Source organism: Stegostoma tigrinum, chromosome 4 (assembly GCF_030684315.1).
Source record: "Stegostoma tigrinum isolate sSteTig4 chromosome 4, sSteTig4.hap1, whole genome shotgun sequence".
Classification (NCBI taxonomy): Eukaryota; Metazoa; Chordata; class Chondrichthyes; order Orectolobiformes; family Stegostomatidae; genus Stegostoma; species Stegostoma tigrinum.
This window is the reverse complement of record NC_081357.1, coordinates 25,574,835-25,589,378: the sequence shown is the minus strand read 5'-3', so window position 1 is coordinate 25,589,378 and position 14,544 is coordinate 25,574,835. Positions and strand designations below refer to the sequence as shown.

The following is a 14,544-nucleotide window of genomic DNA, read 5'->3' as shown; positions in this document are numbered from 1 at the left end:
CGGCCCCCAACACCTCATATTCACCATGGACGTCCAGTCCCTGTACACCTGCATTCCGCATGGAGATGGCCTCAAGGCCCTCCGCTTCTTCCTGTCCCGCAGGCCCGACCAGGCCCCCTCCACCGACACTCTCATCCGCCTAGCGGAACTCGTCCTCACACTCAACAACTTCTCTTTTGACTCCTCCCACTTCCTACAGACTAAGGGGGTGGCCATGGGCACCCGCATGGGCCCCAGCTATGCCTGCCTCTTTGTAGGTTACGTGGAACAGTCCATCTTCCGCACCTACACAGGCCCCAAACCCCACCTCTTCCTCCGGTACATTGATGACTGTATCGGCGCCGCCTCTTGCTCCCCAGAGGAGCTCGAACAGTTCATCCACTTCACCAACACCTTCCACCCCAACCTTCAGTTCACCTGGGCCATCTCCAGCACATCCCTCACCTTCCTGGACCTCTCAGTCTCCATCTCAGGCAACCAGCTTGTAACTGATGTCCATTTCAAGCCCACCGACTCCCACAGCTACCTAGAATACACCTCCTCCCACCCACCCTCCTGCAAAAATTCCATCCCCTATTCCCAATTCCTCCGCCTCCGCCGCATCTGCTCCCACGATAAGACATTCCACTCCCGCACATCCCAGATGTCCAAGTTCTTTAAGGACCGCAACTTCCCCCCCACGGTGATTGAGAACGCCCTTGACCGCGTCTCCCGCATTTCCCGCGACACATCCCTCACACCCCGCCCCCGCCACAACCGCCCCAAGAGGATCCCCCTCGTTCTCACACACCACCCTACCAACCTCCGGATACAACGCATTATCCTCCGACACTTCCGCCATTTACAATCCGACCCCACCACCCAAGACATTTTTCCATCCCCACCCCTGTCTGCTTTCCGGAGAGACCACTCTCTCCGTGACTCCCTTGTTCGCTCCACACTGCCCTCCAACCCCACCACACCCGGCACCTTCCCCTGCAACCGCAGGAAATGCTACACTTGTCCCCACACCTCCTCCCTCACCCCCATCCCAGGCCCCAAGATGACATTCCACATTAAGCAGAGGTTCACCTGCACATCTGCCAATGTGGTATACTGCATCCACTGTACCCGGTGCGGCTTTCTCTACATTGGGGAAACCAAGCGGAGGCTTGGGGACCGCTTTGCAGAACACCTCCGCTCAGTTCGCAACAAACAACTGCACCTCCCAGTCGCAAACCATTTCCACTCCCCCTCCCATTCTCTTGATGACATGTCCATCATGGGCCTCCTGCACTGCAACAATGATGCCACCCGAAGGTTGCAGGAACAGCAACTCATATTCCGCCTGGGAACCCTGCAGCCATATGGTATCAATGTGGACTTCACCAGTTTCAAAATCTCCCCTTCCCCTACTGCATCCCTAAACCAGCCCAGTTCATCCCCTCCCCCCACTGCACCACACAACCAGCCCAGCTCTTCCCCCCCACCCACTGCATCCCAAAACCAGTCCAACCTGTCTCTGCCTCCCTAACCGGTTCTTCCTCTCACCCATCCCTTCCTCCCACCCCAAGCCGCACCCCCAGCTACCTACTAACCTATCCCACCTCCTTGACCTGTCCGTCTTCCCTGGACTGACCTATCCCCTCCCTACCTCCCCACCCACACCTTCTCCACCTATCTTCTTTACTCTCCATCTTCGGTCCGCCTCCCCCTCTCTCCCTATTTATTCCAGTTCCCTCCCCCCATCCCCCTCTCTGATGAAGGGTCTAGGCCCGAAACGTCAGCTTTTGTGCTCCTGAGATGCTGCTTGGCCTGCTGTGTTCATCCAGCCTCACATTTTATTATCCATTTAGATAGTAATCTGCCTTCCTGTTCTTGCCACCAAAGTGGATAACCACACATTTATCCACGTTAAACTGCATCTGCCATGCATCCGTCCACTCACCTAGCCTGTCCAAATCACCATAAGATATCGGAGTGGAAGTAAGGCCATTCGGCCCATCCAGTCCACTCCGCCATTTAAATCATGGCTGATGGGCATTTCAACTCCACTTCCCTGCACTCTCCCCTTGATTCCTTGTGAGATCAAGAATTTGTCAATCTCTGCCTTGAAGGCACCCAACATCCCGGCCTCCACTGCACTCCGTGGCAATGAATTCCACAAGCCCAACACTCTCTGGCTGAAGAAATGTCGTCTCATTTCAGTTTTAAATTTACCCCCTCTAATTTTAAGGCTGTGCCCACGGGTCCAAGTCTCCCTGCCTAACGGAGACAACTTCCTAGCGTCCACCCCTTCTAAGCCATACATTATCTTGTAAGTTTCTATTAGATCTCCCCTCCACCTTCTAACTGTATTCTCAACCCTGTATTCTCATACCATCTTCCTCACATTTCACCCTGCCACTCAGCTTTGTGTCATCAGCAAACTTGCTAATATTACTTTTAATGCCTTCGTCTATATCATTAATGTATATCGTAAACAGCTGCAGTCCCAGCACCGAACCTTGTGGAACCCCACTGGTCACTGCCTGCCGTTCTGAAAGGGACCCGTTTATCACTAACCTTTGCTTCCTGTCAGCCGGCCAATTTTCAGTCCAAGCCAGTATTTTGGCCCCAATACCATGTGCCCTAATTTTGCTCACTAATCTCCTATGTGGGACTTTATCAAAGGCTTTCAGAAAGTCCAAGTATACTACATCTACTGGCTCTCCCTTGTCCATTTCCATAGTTACATCCTCAAAAAATTCCAGAAGATTAGTCAAGCACGATTTCTCCTTCGTAAATCCATGCTGACTCTGACCTATCCTGTTACTGCTATCCAAATGAGTCGTAATTTCATCTTTTATAATTGACTCCAGCATCTTTCCCACCACTGACGTCAGGCTAACCGTTCTATAATTCCCTGTTTTCTCTCTCCCTCCTTTCTTGAAAAGTGGGACAACATTAGCCACCCTCCAATCCGCAGGAACTGATCCTGAATCTATAGAACATTGGAAAATAATTACCAATGTGTCCACGATTTCTAGAGCCACCTCCTTAAGTACCCTGGGATGCAGACCATCAGGTCCTGGGGACGTATCAGCCTTCAGACTTAACAATCTATCCAACACCATTTCCTGCCTAATATAAATTCCCTTCAGTTCATCCATTGCCCTAGGTCCTTCAGCCACTGTTATATCTGGGAGATTGCTTGTGTCTTCCCTAGTGACGACAGATCCAAAGCACCTATTCAACTCTTCTGCCATTTCCTTGTTCCCCATAATAAATTCACCCGTTTCCGTCTTCAAGGGTCCAATTTTAGTCTTAACCATTTCTTTTCTTTTCACATACCTAAAAAAGGTTTTACTATCCTCCTTTTATATTTTTGACCAGTTTGCCTTCGTACCTCATTTTTTTTCTCCACTTATTGCCTTTTTAGTTATCCTCTGTTGCTCTTGAAAAGTTTCCCAGTCCTCCGGCTTCCCACTCATCTTTGCTATGTTATACTTCTTTTTTATCTTTATACAGCCCTTAACTTCCCTCGTCAGCCACCACCACCCCGCCTCCCCTTAGGATCTTTCTTCCTCTTTGGAATGAACTGATCCTGCACCTTCTGCAGTATATCCAGAAATACCTGCCATTGTTGTTCCACTGCCATCCCTGATAGGGTATTGTACCATTGAACTTTGGCCAGCTCCTCCCTCATAGCTCCATAGTTCCCTTTGTTCAACTGCAATACTGACACTTGCGATTCTCCCTTCTCCCTCTCAAATTGCAGATTAAAACTTACCATATTATAATCACTACCTCCTAATGGCTCCTTTACTTCGAGTTCCCTGATCAAATCCGGTTCGTTGTGCTGGTTGTGTTATCACATGTTGTGTTGAAAATTCAAGAATATGAGTTTGCATTCCACCTGACTTAAGTCGAGTGTCTTTTTGGTCCACGCACAGGGTGACTTTGTACGTACATTTTTTTCATGTGCAATTTGTGCTGTGTGACTCAAACATTGTAACATTTAGGGAACAGAGAGTTTGCTACATTTTGACTCTTCCAAATTATTAGTTACATTTAAATTTGTCATAATGGAAGGATTTGACGCTGGGTTTTCAATGTATAATTCAAAACAATTAAGAGCTTACTGAAGAACAGTTCCTGGGTCGCAGTCAGTTGGAAGTAAAGATATGAATTGAATTAGGCTTCAAGGCAGGCTCTGAAAGCTGTAAAGCTGTGGAGACAAGTGAGGGCCGAGAGCTCTGTGCATTCAGAACTCAGGAAGATGTTCCAAGAATTGATGGAAACACCTGGATTTTCGGGTTCAGGAAAAACCCTATCAAATGTGGGATTTTGGAAGAAGTCATATCATTCCATGCAGGTACAACATCAGCTTTTTCACATTTCTCCACTGTTGTGGGTTAGAATCTTGGATCTCCCTTTTTAACCAGTGCATTTTCTATATCCCAAGGATTACAGTGGTTCAAGAGACAGCCATCTTCTACAGTGTAATTAGAACTGGGTGATAAATGCTGATCTCGCCAGTTATGCCCACATCCCATGACTAAATTTTTTAAAAAGAATTCTGGCAATTAGTTTGCTGTAGTGATTTACAAGACAGCTTCTACTTCAGCAATAAATAATGCTAAATAAACCACCTTCTTTCCAGCACAATGAACTTAAAAAGTCAATAACCAAAGTTTTACAGACGATGAAAATCTGAACTAAGAACAGAAAACACTGGAGAGGATTAGCAGGTCATGCAGCATCTTTCGAAAAATTACAAGTCAATTGATATAAACCACTTAAAAAAGGATCAATACCTGAAAGACTAATAAATTTGCAGTTTACTAAGCTGCAGAATTCATGATATTTGTGCAAGATGCACATTTTGGTTACAATCTCAGTCCTATCCAAAAAGCAGCTATTGGGATAACGTGGTCTTTTACTGATATGCATATATAATTGAAGTTGTAAGATCATAAGACATAGGAACAGAAGTAGAACATTTAGCCATCGAGTGTACTTTGTCAAACTTCTAGGCCTTACCTTGCCTTAAAGTTTCATGAATCCTGTGCCAACTTCAGCATTCCTTTTAATGGTGTAAGCTGAATGAAGAAAGGCTGTTAATATTAAAATTACCTTTCCAGTTTAAGCCCTTAGCTGGCCGCCTATTCATTTATCTAATCAAATGATTGTTTATCATATTATTTTTACTAGACTACCTCCTTATCCAGAAGATTATCTGAGCATTGACTCACTCATGTATCTAGGAAAGTTCTTAGAGATGATCACCTTAATTCAAATTTCTTCTGGTGAAATGCATTTTATTCTGTTTCCTTGTAGTGGACCAGGCAGACCCATTTGCTCATGTGGCAGCTCTTCACTTTGACCAAATGTTCCAAAGGTTTGGCTCCCCCATTATTATCCTGAATCTGGTCAAGGTGAGTGTCTTTTTAATTTTTCAAAATACTACATTGGAGTACATATTAGTGTAGGTAAAGATCGATGCTGATTCTCCAATTTTCCTCTTTCTCATTTGCTAATTTTCTCTCCTCTTGTAGGTAACTGTAATACTAAATCGTTCTGCAATTCCAAGCAGCAGCTAAAATTGAGTTTCAATAAGTTTTTTTTTAAACCCCAATGGCACTGTCCCCATATATAGCATTTCGTTGATGCTATCTAAAAATATCCCGTTCTATTTGGAAGTTTTTATCATCTTACTGACCTCATAGTTTTAACAAAGATAAGAGTTCAGCCACCTTTTTGACTGCAGGTTCTGGATGTTTTTCTTCTCAGCTCCACTGTCTCACAAACAGCTGTTGTTCTTTATTGTTCTTTAACTAGTCAAGAGGGCTGATGTTAGGCAGAATTTCTTGAATTCAAAAGACCCTTAGTGTCACTGAGCTTCAAGTTCTCCCTCTTTATGCTGACAAAAGCAAAATTGTATCACATAGCTCAACAAATTGCAGCACGTGAACTGTTTTTAAGTTGCAAAACTCTCCAATGTTTTTCAGTTATAGATGTCCCTTATACAATCAACTGAAATCGTGACTTGCATCTTAACTCCCTAAAGTCTGTGCACCATCTACAACAATTCGTAAGTTGTAAGTGTGACGGAACACTTCTTCCATTTGTCTGAAGAGGTGGAGCTGTAAAAAAACACAAAAGCATATTGACGCCATTGAGGACAAAGAGTCCATTTAATCAGCACTCCAACCACCACTATTCACTGTCCTTATTTTTATACACTGACCTTCATCCTAGTCTCTTCCAGAAAGGGAAGTATCCTTTCAGCATCCGTTTTCTCAAGCTCCCTCAGAATCTGTTATGTTTCCATAAGATCCTCTTTCATTAAATTCTAATGGCTATAGCGTGCCCAGCCTCTTCTCTTAAGATATCCCAGATGTTAATTGAATGAACCTTTTTCAAACTGCTTTGTTAAATAAGGAGACTGAAACTGTGATTGTGCAAACAGATAGATCTGAACTCATCTAATAATGGCAAACCTTTTTGACTTCTTTTCTTTTGCAATGAAACACCATATTCAACTTGCCTTCCTAACCACTTGCTGCACCTGCACTCTAACTTTTCGTGATTTATGTACCAGGACATTTGGAGTCTTTGTAGCTCAGAGTTCTGCAAAGTCTCGCCATTTAACTATGTTGCATTTCTGTTCTTCCTGCTGAGGTGGACTCATTTTCCCACTTTAGATTACATCTGTTTTTTTTTGCTTTCTAACTTAATCCCTCTCTTCAAGAAAGGAAATAGGGAAATCCCCGGCAATTATAGACCAGTAAGTCTCACGTCTGTCGTCTGCAAGGTGTTAGAAAGGATTCTGAGGGATAAGATTTATGACCATCTGGAAGAGCATGGCTTGATCAAATACAGTCAACACGGCTTTGTGAGGGGTAGGTCATGCCTTACAAACCTTATCGAGTTTTTTTGAGGATGTGACTAGAAAAGTTGATGAGGGTCGAGCTGTGGATGTGGTGTATATGGACTTCAGTAAGGCATTTGATAAGGTTCCCCATGGTAGGCTCATTCAGAAGGTCAGGAGGAATGGGATACAGGGGAACTTAGCTGCTTGGATACAGAGTTGGCTGGCCAACAGAAGACAGCGAGTGATAGTAGAAGGAAAATATTCTGCCTGGAAGTCAGTGGTGAGTGGGGTTCCACAGGGCTCTGTCCTTGGGCCTCTACTGTTTGTAATTTTTATTAATGACTTGGATGAGGGGATTGAAGGATGGGTCAGCAAGTTTGCAGACGACACAAAGGTCGGAGGTGTCGCTGACAGTGTAGAGGGCTGTTGTAGGCTGCAGCGGGACATTGACAGGATGCAGAGATGGGCTGAGAGGTGGCAGATGGAGTTCAACCTGGATAAATGCGAGGTGATGCATTTTGGAAGGTCGAATTTGAAAGCTGAGTACAGGATTAAGGATAGGATTCTTGGCAGCGTGGAGGAACAGAGGGATCTTGGTGTGCAGATACATAGATCCCTTAAAATGGCCACCCAAGTGGACAGGGTTGTTAAGAAAGCATATGGTGTTTTGGCTTTCATTAACAGGGGGATTGAGTGTAAGAGTCGTGAGATCGTGTTGCAGCTCTATAAAGCTTTGGTTAGACCGCACTTGGAATACTGCGTCCAGTTCTGGTCGCCGTATTATAGGAAAGATGTGGATGCTTTGGAGAGGGCTCAGAGGAGGTTTACCAGGATGCTGCCTGGACTGGAGGGCTTATCTTATGAAGAGAGGTTGACTGAGCTCGGTCTCTTTTCATTGGAGAAAAGGAGGAGGAGAGGGGACCTAATTGAGGTATACAAGATAATGAGAGGCATAGATAGAGTTGATAGCCAGAGACTATTTCCCAGGGCAGAAATGGCTAGCACGAGGGGTCATAGTTTTAAGCTGGTTGGTGGAAAGTATAGAGGGGATGTCAGAGGCAGGTTCTTTACGCAGAGAGTTGTGAGAGCATGGAATGCGTTGCCGGCAGCAGTTGTGGAAGCAAGGTCATTGGGGTCATTTAAGAGACTGCTGGACATGTATATGGTCACAGAAATTTGAGGGTGCATACATGAGGATCAATGGTCGGCACAACATTGTGGGCTGAAGGGCCTGTTCTGTGCTGTACTGTTCTATGTTCTATCTCTCCGCGTCCTTTTCCATCTTATATCCCCTCCACTGTTTACTTTCCTACCTACCTTTTGTATCATCCAATTCATTTATTACACGACTCATTACTGTCATTACCACGCAAAAAAAAAGTATTATATAATTAATGTTTTTTACAATTAAAATGGAGGAGAGCAACATTCTTGGCTGCAATTAGAATTAATTGCAAATGTTGATGAAGACTGAATTAGGGTTTCTGATTCAGCCATCAGGCCCTGTGAAAAGTTTGGCATATTTATTCAGTGATTCCATATAATTTCTGATGATACACGCAAAGTATTCTCTATTGCCCATATACTATAAATACTATTTTGTATGAAAGAGTTCTGACTACCTATTAGAACATTAAAAAATAGATGGTTTTTTGAATTGCAGGCATTTTTAACCAGTAAATTCAAACTTTTAAAATCCTTTTACATGCAGATAATTTAAAATTCAAACAATATTTTATAGTTTACTTATGGGACTGATTTTGTAACCACCTTCAAAATTTTAAATTTGGAGACAACGTAACAAGTCAAAGTAATGTAATTTTTAAAATTACCACCTTTATTCAGAAACGCGAGAGAAGAAAACATGAGAGGATTTTGAGTGAAGCGCTGTTTTCTGCCATCACATATTTGAATCAGTTTCTTCCACCAGAATATATCATTCAGTACATTGCATGGGATATGGCCAAATACACAAAAAGGTAAAATGTTTACTGTAATTCTGATTAGAGGTTGTTTTAAATACATTTTGGGTTTGAGTTCTTGAACAAAATTTTTTTTTCAAATTTGTCTTAGAGAATTTTGTTTCTTGAATAGAGTTTTTTCCCGAATAACTGGTTTTGCATCGTTACTTGTCTAATTTAATTTGCTATTACCTAATGCTTATTTATTGTTTCCAAGTTATTCTTCAAACTGTTTTGATAGGTTTCATTGTGACATGGTATCATTTAGTCTCGTAATCCTGATTTTTGAATTCTGTCAGGATGGATAAAACTTCCTCCTGCTATTTTGAAAGCTCTACTTAGAGAGTACATTTGAGAGAGGCAAAAGAGTTGTCAGAGATTGCTGCCTAAGGCTGAAAGTGCTCTTTTAATCCAGAGGGCCTTTTGACACCAGATCTCTGACTGTACCTCATTATGACATTTAACAGCAACATCAGGCCCCAATTTTTTTTTTAAATGTTCTGTTTTCTAGTTCTGCACAAATATTGACTAAAACGTAACTTTAGAGTAAGTGGCTAAAACTACAGCTAAAAGAAAACACATAATAGGCTAATGTTATACCATAATATTTATGCTGCCAGCTCTGTAATTTTAAATTGATCTCTTATGATGGAAGTCATCTTGCTGAACGTTACAATCCTCAGTTAGTTCTGTTATTAGTAGCCTTTTGATGACTTCTGTGCGTTGAAATTTTCAGAGGTCTTAACAATTAACATCAATTGTGGTAAGATTTGTCTGGTAATTTATGTGGGATTCTCAATATGTTCTCTACCCACCAGATGACTGAAAAAATTATTTAGACACGTCATACACTCAAAAACTATTTCAGTTTCTAATGTTTTCAATGAACTCATGGGATGTGGGCGTTGCTGCACAACTGAAGTCCATGTGCCTTAAGTAAACCCACAATGCACTGCAGGGCGGAATTCCAGGATTTTGACCCAGTGACAATAAAGGAAAAGTGACATATTTCCAAGTCAGGATGGTGAATGGCTTGGAGAGGAATTTGCAGGGGTAGTGTTTCCATGTATCTGCTGCGCTTCTCCTTCTAGATGATAGCAGCCGTAGATATGGAAGATGCTATTTAATAATCTTTGGCTAATTTCAGTGGTACAGACTACTGCTATTGCGCAGAAATGATGGTAGTGGAAGGAATGGATGTGAATCAAACAGGTGAATTTGTCCTGATCAGTATTGAGTTCCTTGCAGCTCATTGGACTGCAGTCGTCTAGGCAAGAGGGGAATATTTTATCACGTGTGCCTTTTAGATATAGAGAGGCTCTGGGGAGTCAGAAAGTGCATTACTTACTGCAGAATTCCTAGCCTCTGACCAGCTCTTGTAGCCACAATATTTATATAGCTAATCTGGTTTGTTTCCTGGTCAGTGGTAATCCTTGAATATTGCTAGGGGATTCAGTGATGGAAATTCCATTGAATGTCAAGGGGTGGTAGTTATGTTGTCTCATAGAGATTGCCTGGTAAATGTGTGATGCAAATGTTACTTACCCGTTTTCAGCTTAAGCTTGGATATTGTCCGAGGCTTGCTGCATTGGGACATTGACAGTATTGGTATCTGAGGAGTCACAACTAGTGCTAACCATAGTGCAATCATTAGCAGTCATCCCCGTTTCTGATTTTAAGATGATGTATAGGTCGTTGATGCAACTGATGGTTGGAGCCAGGAACACTTGCTGAGATATCCTAGAGCTGGGATGACTAATCCTATCTTCCTTTGATTATAACCAGTGGAGATTTTGACCCTGAGGGGAAATGCTGGCCTTGTGGTATTATCACTAGACTACTAATTCAGAGACCTAATAATGTCCTGGAGGGGGGGACTAGGGTTCAAATTCTGCTATGGGAGGTGATGAAATTTAAATTCAATAACATCTGGAATTAAGGGTCTAATGATGACCATGAAAACAATGTCAATTATCGAAAAAAAAAAAAACCCCATCTGGTTCACTAATGTTCTTTAGGAAAGAAAACTGCTGTCCTTAGCTGGCCTGTGACCCCAAACCCACAACAACCCACAGAACTGCCCTCTGTGTAGTTAGGGATGGGCGATAAATACTGGCCTAACAAAGGGATAATTAGGGAAAGATATAGTATCCTTTATAAGCAGGATAGAGAGTCTCACGTTATGTGTTGCCTGTCCGGTGCCAGGGTAAGGGATAGCTCTGACTGGCTTGAAAGGATATTGGAGCAGGAGCAGCAGGACGTAGTTGTTGTGGTCCATGCCGGAACAGACAACAAAGGCAAGACTAAGAAAGAGGACCTGTTTAGAGATTATCAGGAGCTAGGAGCCAAATTAAAGAAAGGTTATAATCTCTGGATTACTGCCCAAGCTATGTGCTAATTGGTATAGGGACATGGGAATAAGTGAAGTAAACACGTGGCTAAAAGAGTGGTGCAGGAAAGAGGGGTTCCTTTTCATACGACGCTGGCATCAGTATTGGAATAAGAGGGATCTGTACCGTTGGGCCGGTCTGCACCTGAATCAAGCTGGGACCAATGTTTTAGCGAAAAGGGTAAATAGGCTGGTCAGCAGGGCTTTAAACTAGAAAGTGAGGTGGGAGGCAGGGGAGAGAATGGTGAAACTTCCCCCAGTGGGAAACAAAGCAGCAGGTTAATATCTGTAGTGGTAGATTCAACTATATGGAAAAAATATGAAAGAAATGACAGGGAAGGAGAACAAGGGAGAGGTTATTAAAGTCTTCAGCATTGACACAAGTAGGACAGAGGTTTTGGAAAGGGCTGGCAATCAAACACTGGAAAAGCAAATGACACTGAGAGGGGGATGGTTCATACAGGACTGAAGGCGTTATATCTGAATGCACACAGTATAAGGAATAAGGTAAATGAGCTTATGGCGCAGATCGAATTTGGCGGGTATGGTGTGCTGGGCGTCCCGGAGACTTGGCTGGAAGGGGAACAGGATTGGGAACTGAATATTCAAGGATATACATCCTTTTGAAAACATAGGCAAGGGAGTGGGGTTGCCTTATTAGTAAGAAATTAAATTAAATCAATAGGAAGAAACAAAGTAGGGTCAGATAGATTCTACACTGTGGGTAGAATTGAGGAACCACAAAGGTTAAAAAAACTCCATAGTTGGAGTTGTGTACAGGCCTCCAAACAGTAGTCAGGAGTTACGGCACAAGGTACACTAGGAGATAGAAAAGGTATGTAAGAAGGGCAAAATCACAGTGATCGTAAAGGATTTCAATATGTAGGTGGACTGGGAAAATCATGTTGGTAGTGGATTGCAAGAAAATGAGTTTGTGGAAAATCTGCGAGATGGCTTTTTGGAGCAACTTATGGTGAGCCCACAAGAGAGCAGGCAGTACTGGATTTAGTGTTGTGCAATGAGGCAGACTTGAAAAAGACTCTTAAGATGAAGGAATCTCTGGGAGGCAGTGATCATAAGATGATAGAATTTACTGTGCAATTTGAGCGGGAGTGGATAGAATCAGAGGTAACGGTATTGCAGTTGATTAAAGGCGAGTACAGCGATGTGAGGGAGGAGCTGGACAGAATTGACTGGGAGAGGAGCCTAGCCGGAAAGACGGTGAAACAGCAATGGCAGGAGTTTCTGGGAGTAATTCGGGATTCACAGCAAAAAATCATCCCAGGGAAAAAGAAGCATGGTACAGGGAGGATGAGGCAACCATGGCTGACTAACAAAGTCAGGGATAGCATAAGAGCAAAAGAGAAAGCATATAATGTGGCAAAGGGCAGAGGGAAACCAGACGGCTGGGAAGCTTACAAAGACCAACAGAGGGCAACAAAAAAAAGGAGGGAGAAGATTAAATATGAGGGTAAGCTAGCCAGTAATATAAGTGAAGACTGTTAAGACTTTCTTTAGATATATAAAAGGCAAAAGAGAGGCAAAAGTGGACATTGGACCATTGGAAAATTATGGTGGAAAGATGATATTGGGGAACAAGGAAATGGCTGAGGAACTGAATAATTACTTCGCATCAGTCTTCACGCTGGAAGACACAAGTAATCTCCCAAAAATTCAAGAGAGTTGGGGCATACCTGAAGTATGGTGGCTATCACCGAAGAAAAGGTGCAAGTAAAACTGATTGGGTTGAAGTTGGATAAATCACCTGGACCAGATGGACTGCACCCCAGAGTCTAAAGGAAATAACTGAAGAGATAGTAGAAGCATTAGTAGTATTCCATCAGGGAGGATCCCAGAGGACTGGGAAATTGCTAACGTGACAACACTGTTTAAAAAGGAGGCAAAAGACGGAAAATTACAGGCCAATTAGCCTAAACTCGGTTGTGGGTAAGATTTTGGAGCCCATTGTAAAGGATGAGATTGCTGAATACTTGGAAGCATACGGTAAAATAGAGCAAAGTCAGCATGGTTTCACCAAGGGGAGATCATGTCTGACAAATCTGCTGGAATTCTTTGAGGAAGTACCGAGCAGGGTAGACAAAGGAGAGCCAATGAATGTTATCTACCTGGACTTCAAGAAGGCCTTTGACAAGGTGCCACACAGGAGGCTGCTGAGTAAAGTAAGGGCCCATGGTGTTAGAGGCAAGGTGCTAGCATGGATAGAAGATTGGCTGTGTGGCAGAAAGCAGAGAGTGGGGATAAAAGGGTCTTTCTCAGGATGGTAGCCGTGACAAGTGGTGTACCAGAAGAGTCAGTGCTGGGACCACAACTTTTCACTCTGTATATTAGTGATTTAGATGAAGGGACTGTGGGCATTCTGGCTAAGTTTGCAGATGATGCAAAGGTATGTGGAGGGACAGGTAGTATTGAGGAGGTGGAAGGCTGCAAAAGGATTTGGATAGGTTAGGAGAGCGGGTAAAGAAATGGCAGATGGAGTACAATGTGGGAAAGTGTGAGGCCATGCACTTTGGTAAGAAGAGAAAAAACATGGACTATTTTCTAAATGGGGAGAAAATTCAGAAGTCTGAAGTGCACAGAGACTTGGGAGTTCCAGTCTAGGATTCTTTCAAGGTAAACCTGCAGGTTGAGTCAGTAGTCAGGAAGGCAAATGCAACTTTGGCATTTAATTTGAGAGGACTTGAATATAAAAGCAAGGATGTACTACTGAGGCTTTATAAGGCTCAGGTCAGGCCACATTTGGAGGTACAGATTTAGGTCCCATATCTCAGGAAGGATTTACTGGTCCTGGAGCAGGGTTCAGAGGACGTTCACGAGAATGTTCTCAAGAATGAAAAGCTTAATATATGAGGAAAGTTTGAAGACTCTGGGACTATAGTCATTGGAGTTTAGAAGGATGAAGGAGGATCTAATTGAAATTTGCAGAATACTGAATGACCTGGACAGAGTGGGTGTTGGGAAGATGTTTTCATTTGTAGGAGAGACTAAGACCAGAGGGTACAGCCTTAGAGTAAAAGAAAAGGCCTTTTAGAATGGAGAAAAGGAGGAACTTCTTTAGCCAGAGAGTGGTGAAGCTATAGTATTCAGTGCCACAGAAGGAGGCAGTGAAGGAGGCCAGGTCATTGAGTACATTTAAGACTGAGATAGATAGTTTCTTGATTATCAAGGGGATCGAGGGTTACAGGGAGAAAGCAGGAGAATGAGGTTGAGGAACTTATCGGCCATGATTGAATGGCGGAGCAGCCTCAATGGTCCAAATGACCGGATTTATGTTCCAGTGTCTTATGATCTTAACCAGAGATGCCCTCATCCCTTGAATGAATAAAAAATAATCCCCA

At 43.2% G+C, this 14,544-nt stretch overlaps 1 protein-coding gene across 3 annotated transcripts in view; it reads left to right on the top strand.

The window, feature by feature from the left end:
* The window catches only part of fig4a (FIG4 phosphoinositide 5-phosphatase a), a 126,043-nt gene that overhangs the window by 36,719 nt on the left and 74,780 nt on the right, over window positions 1-14,544 (top strand). For all 3 annotated transcript variants that reach the window (XM_048531052.2, XM_048531053.2, XM_048531054.2), the window contains exons 11-12: window positions 5,302-5,399; window positions 8,684-8,817. In XM_048531052.2, the coding sequence (XP_048387009.1) occupies window positions 5,302-5,399; window positions 8,684-8,817 (232 nt within the window). The remainder of the gene's footprint in view (window positions 1-5,301; window positions 5,400-8,683; window positions 8,818-14,544) is intronic.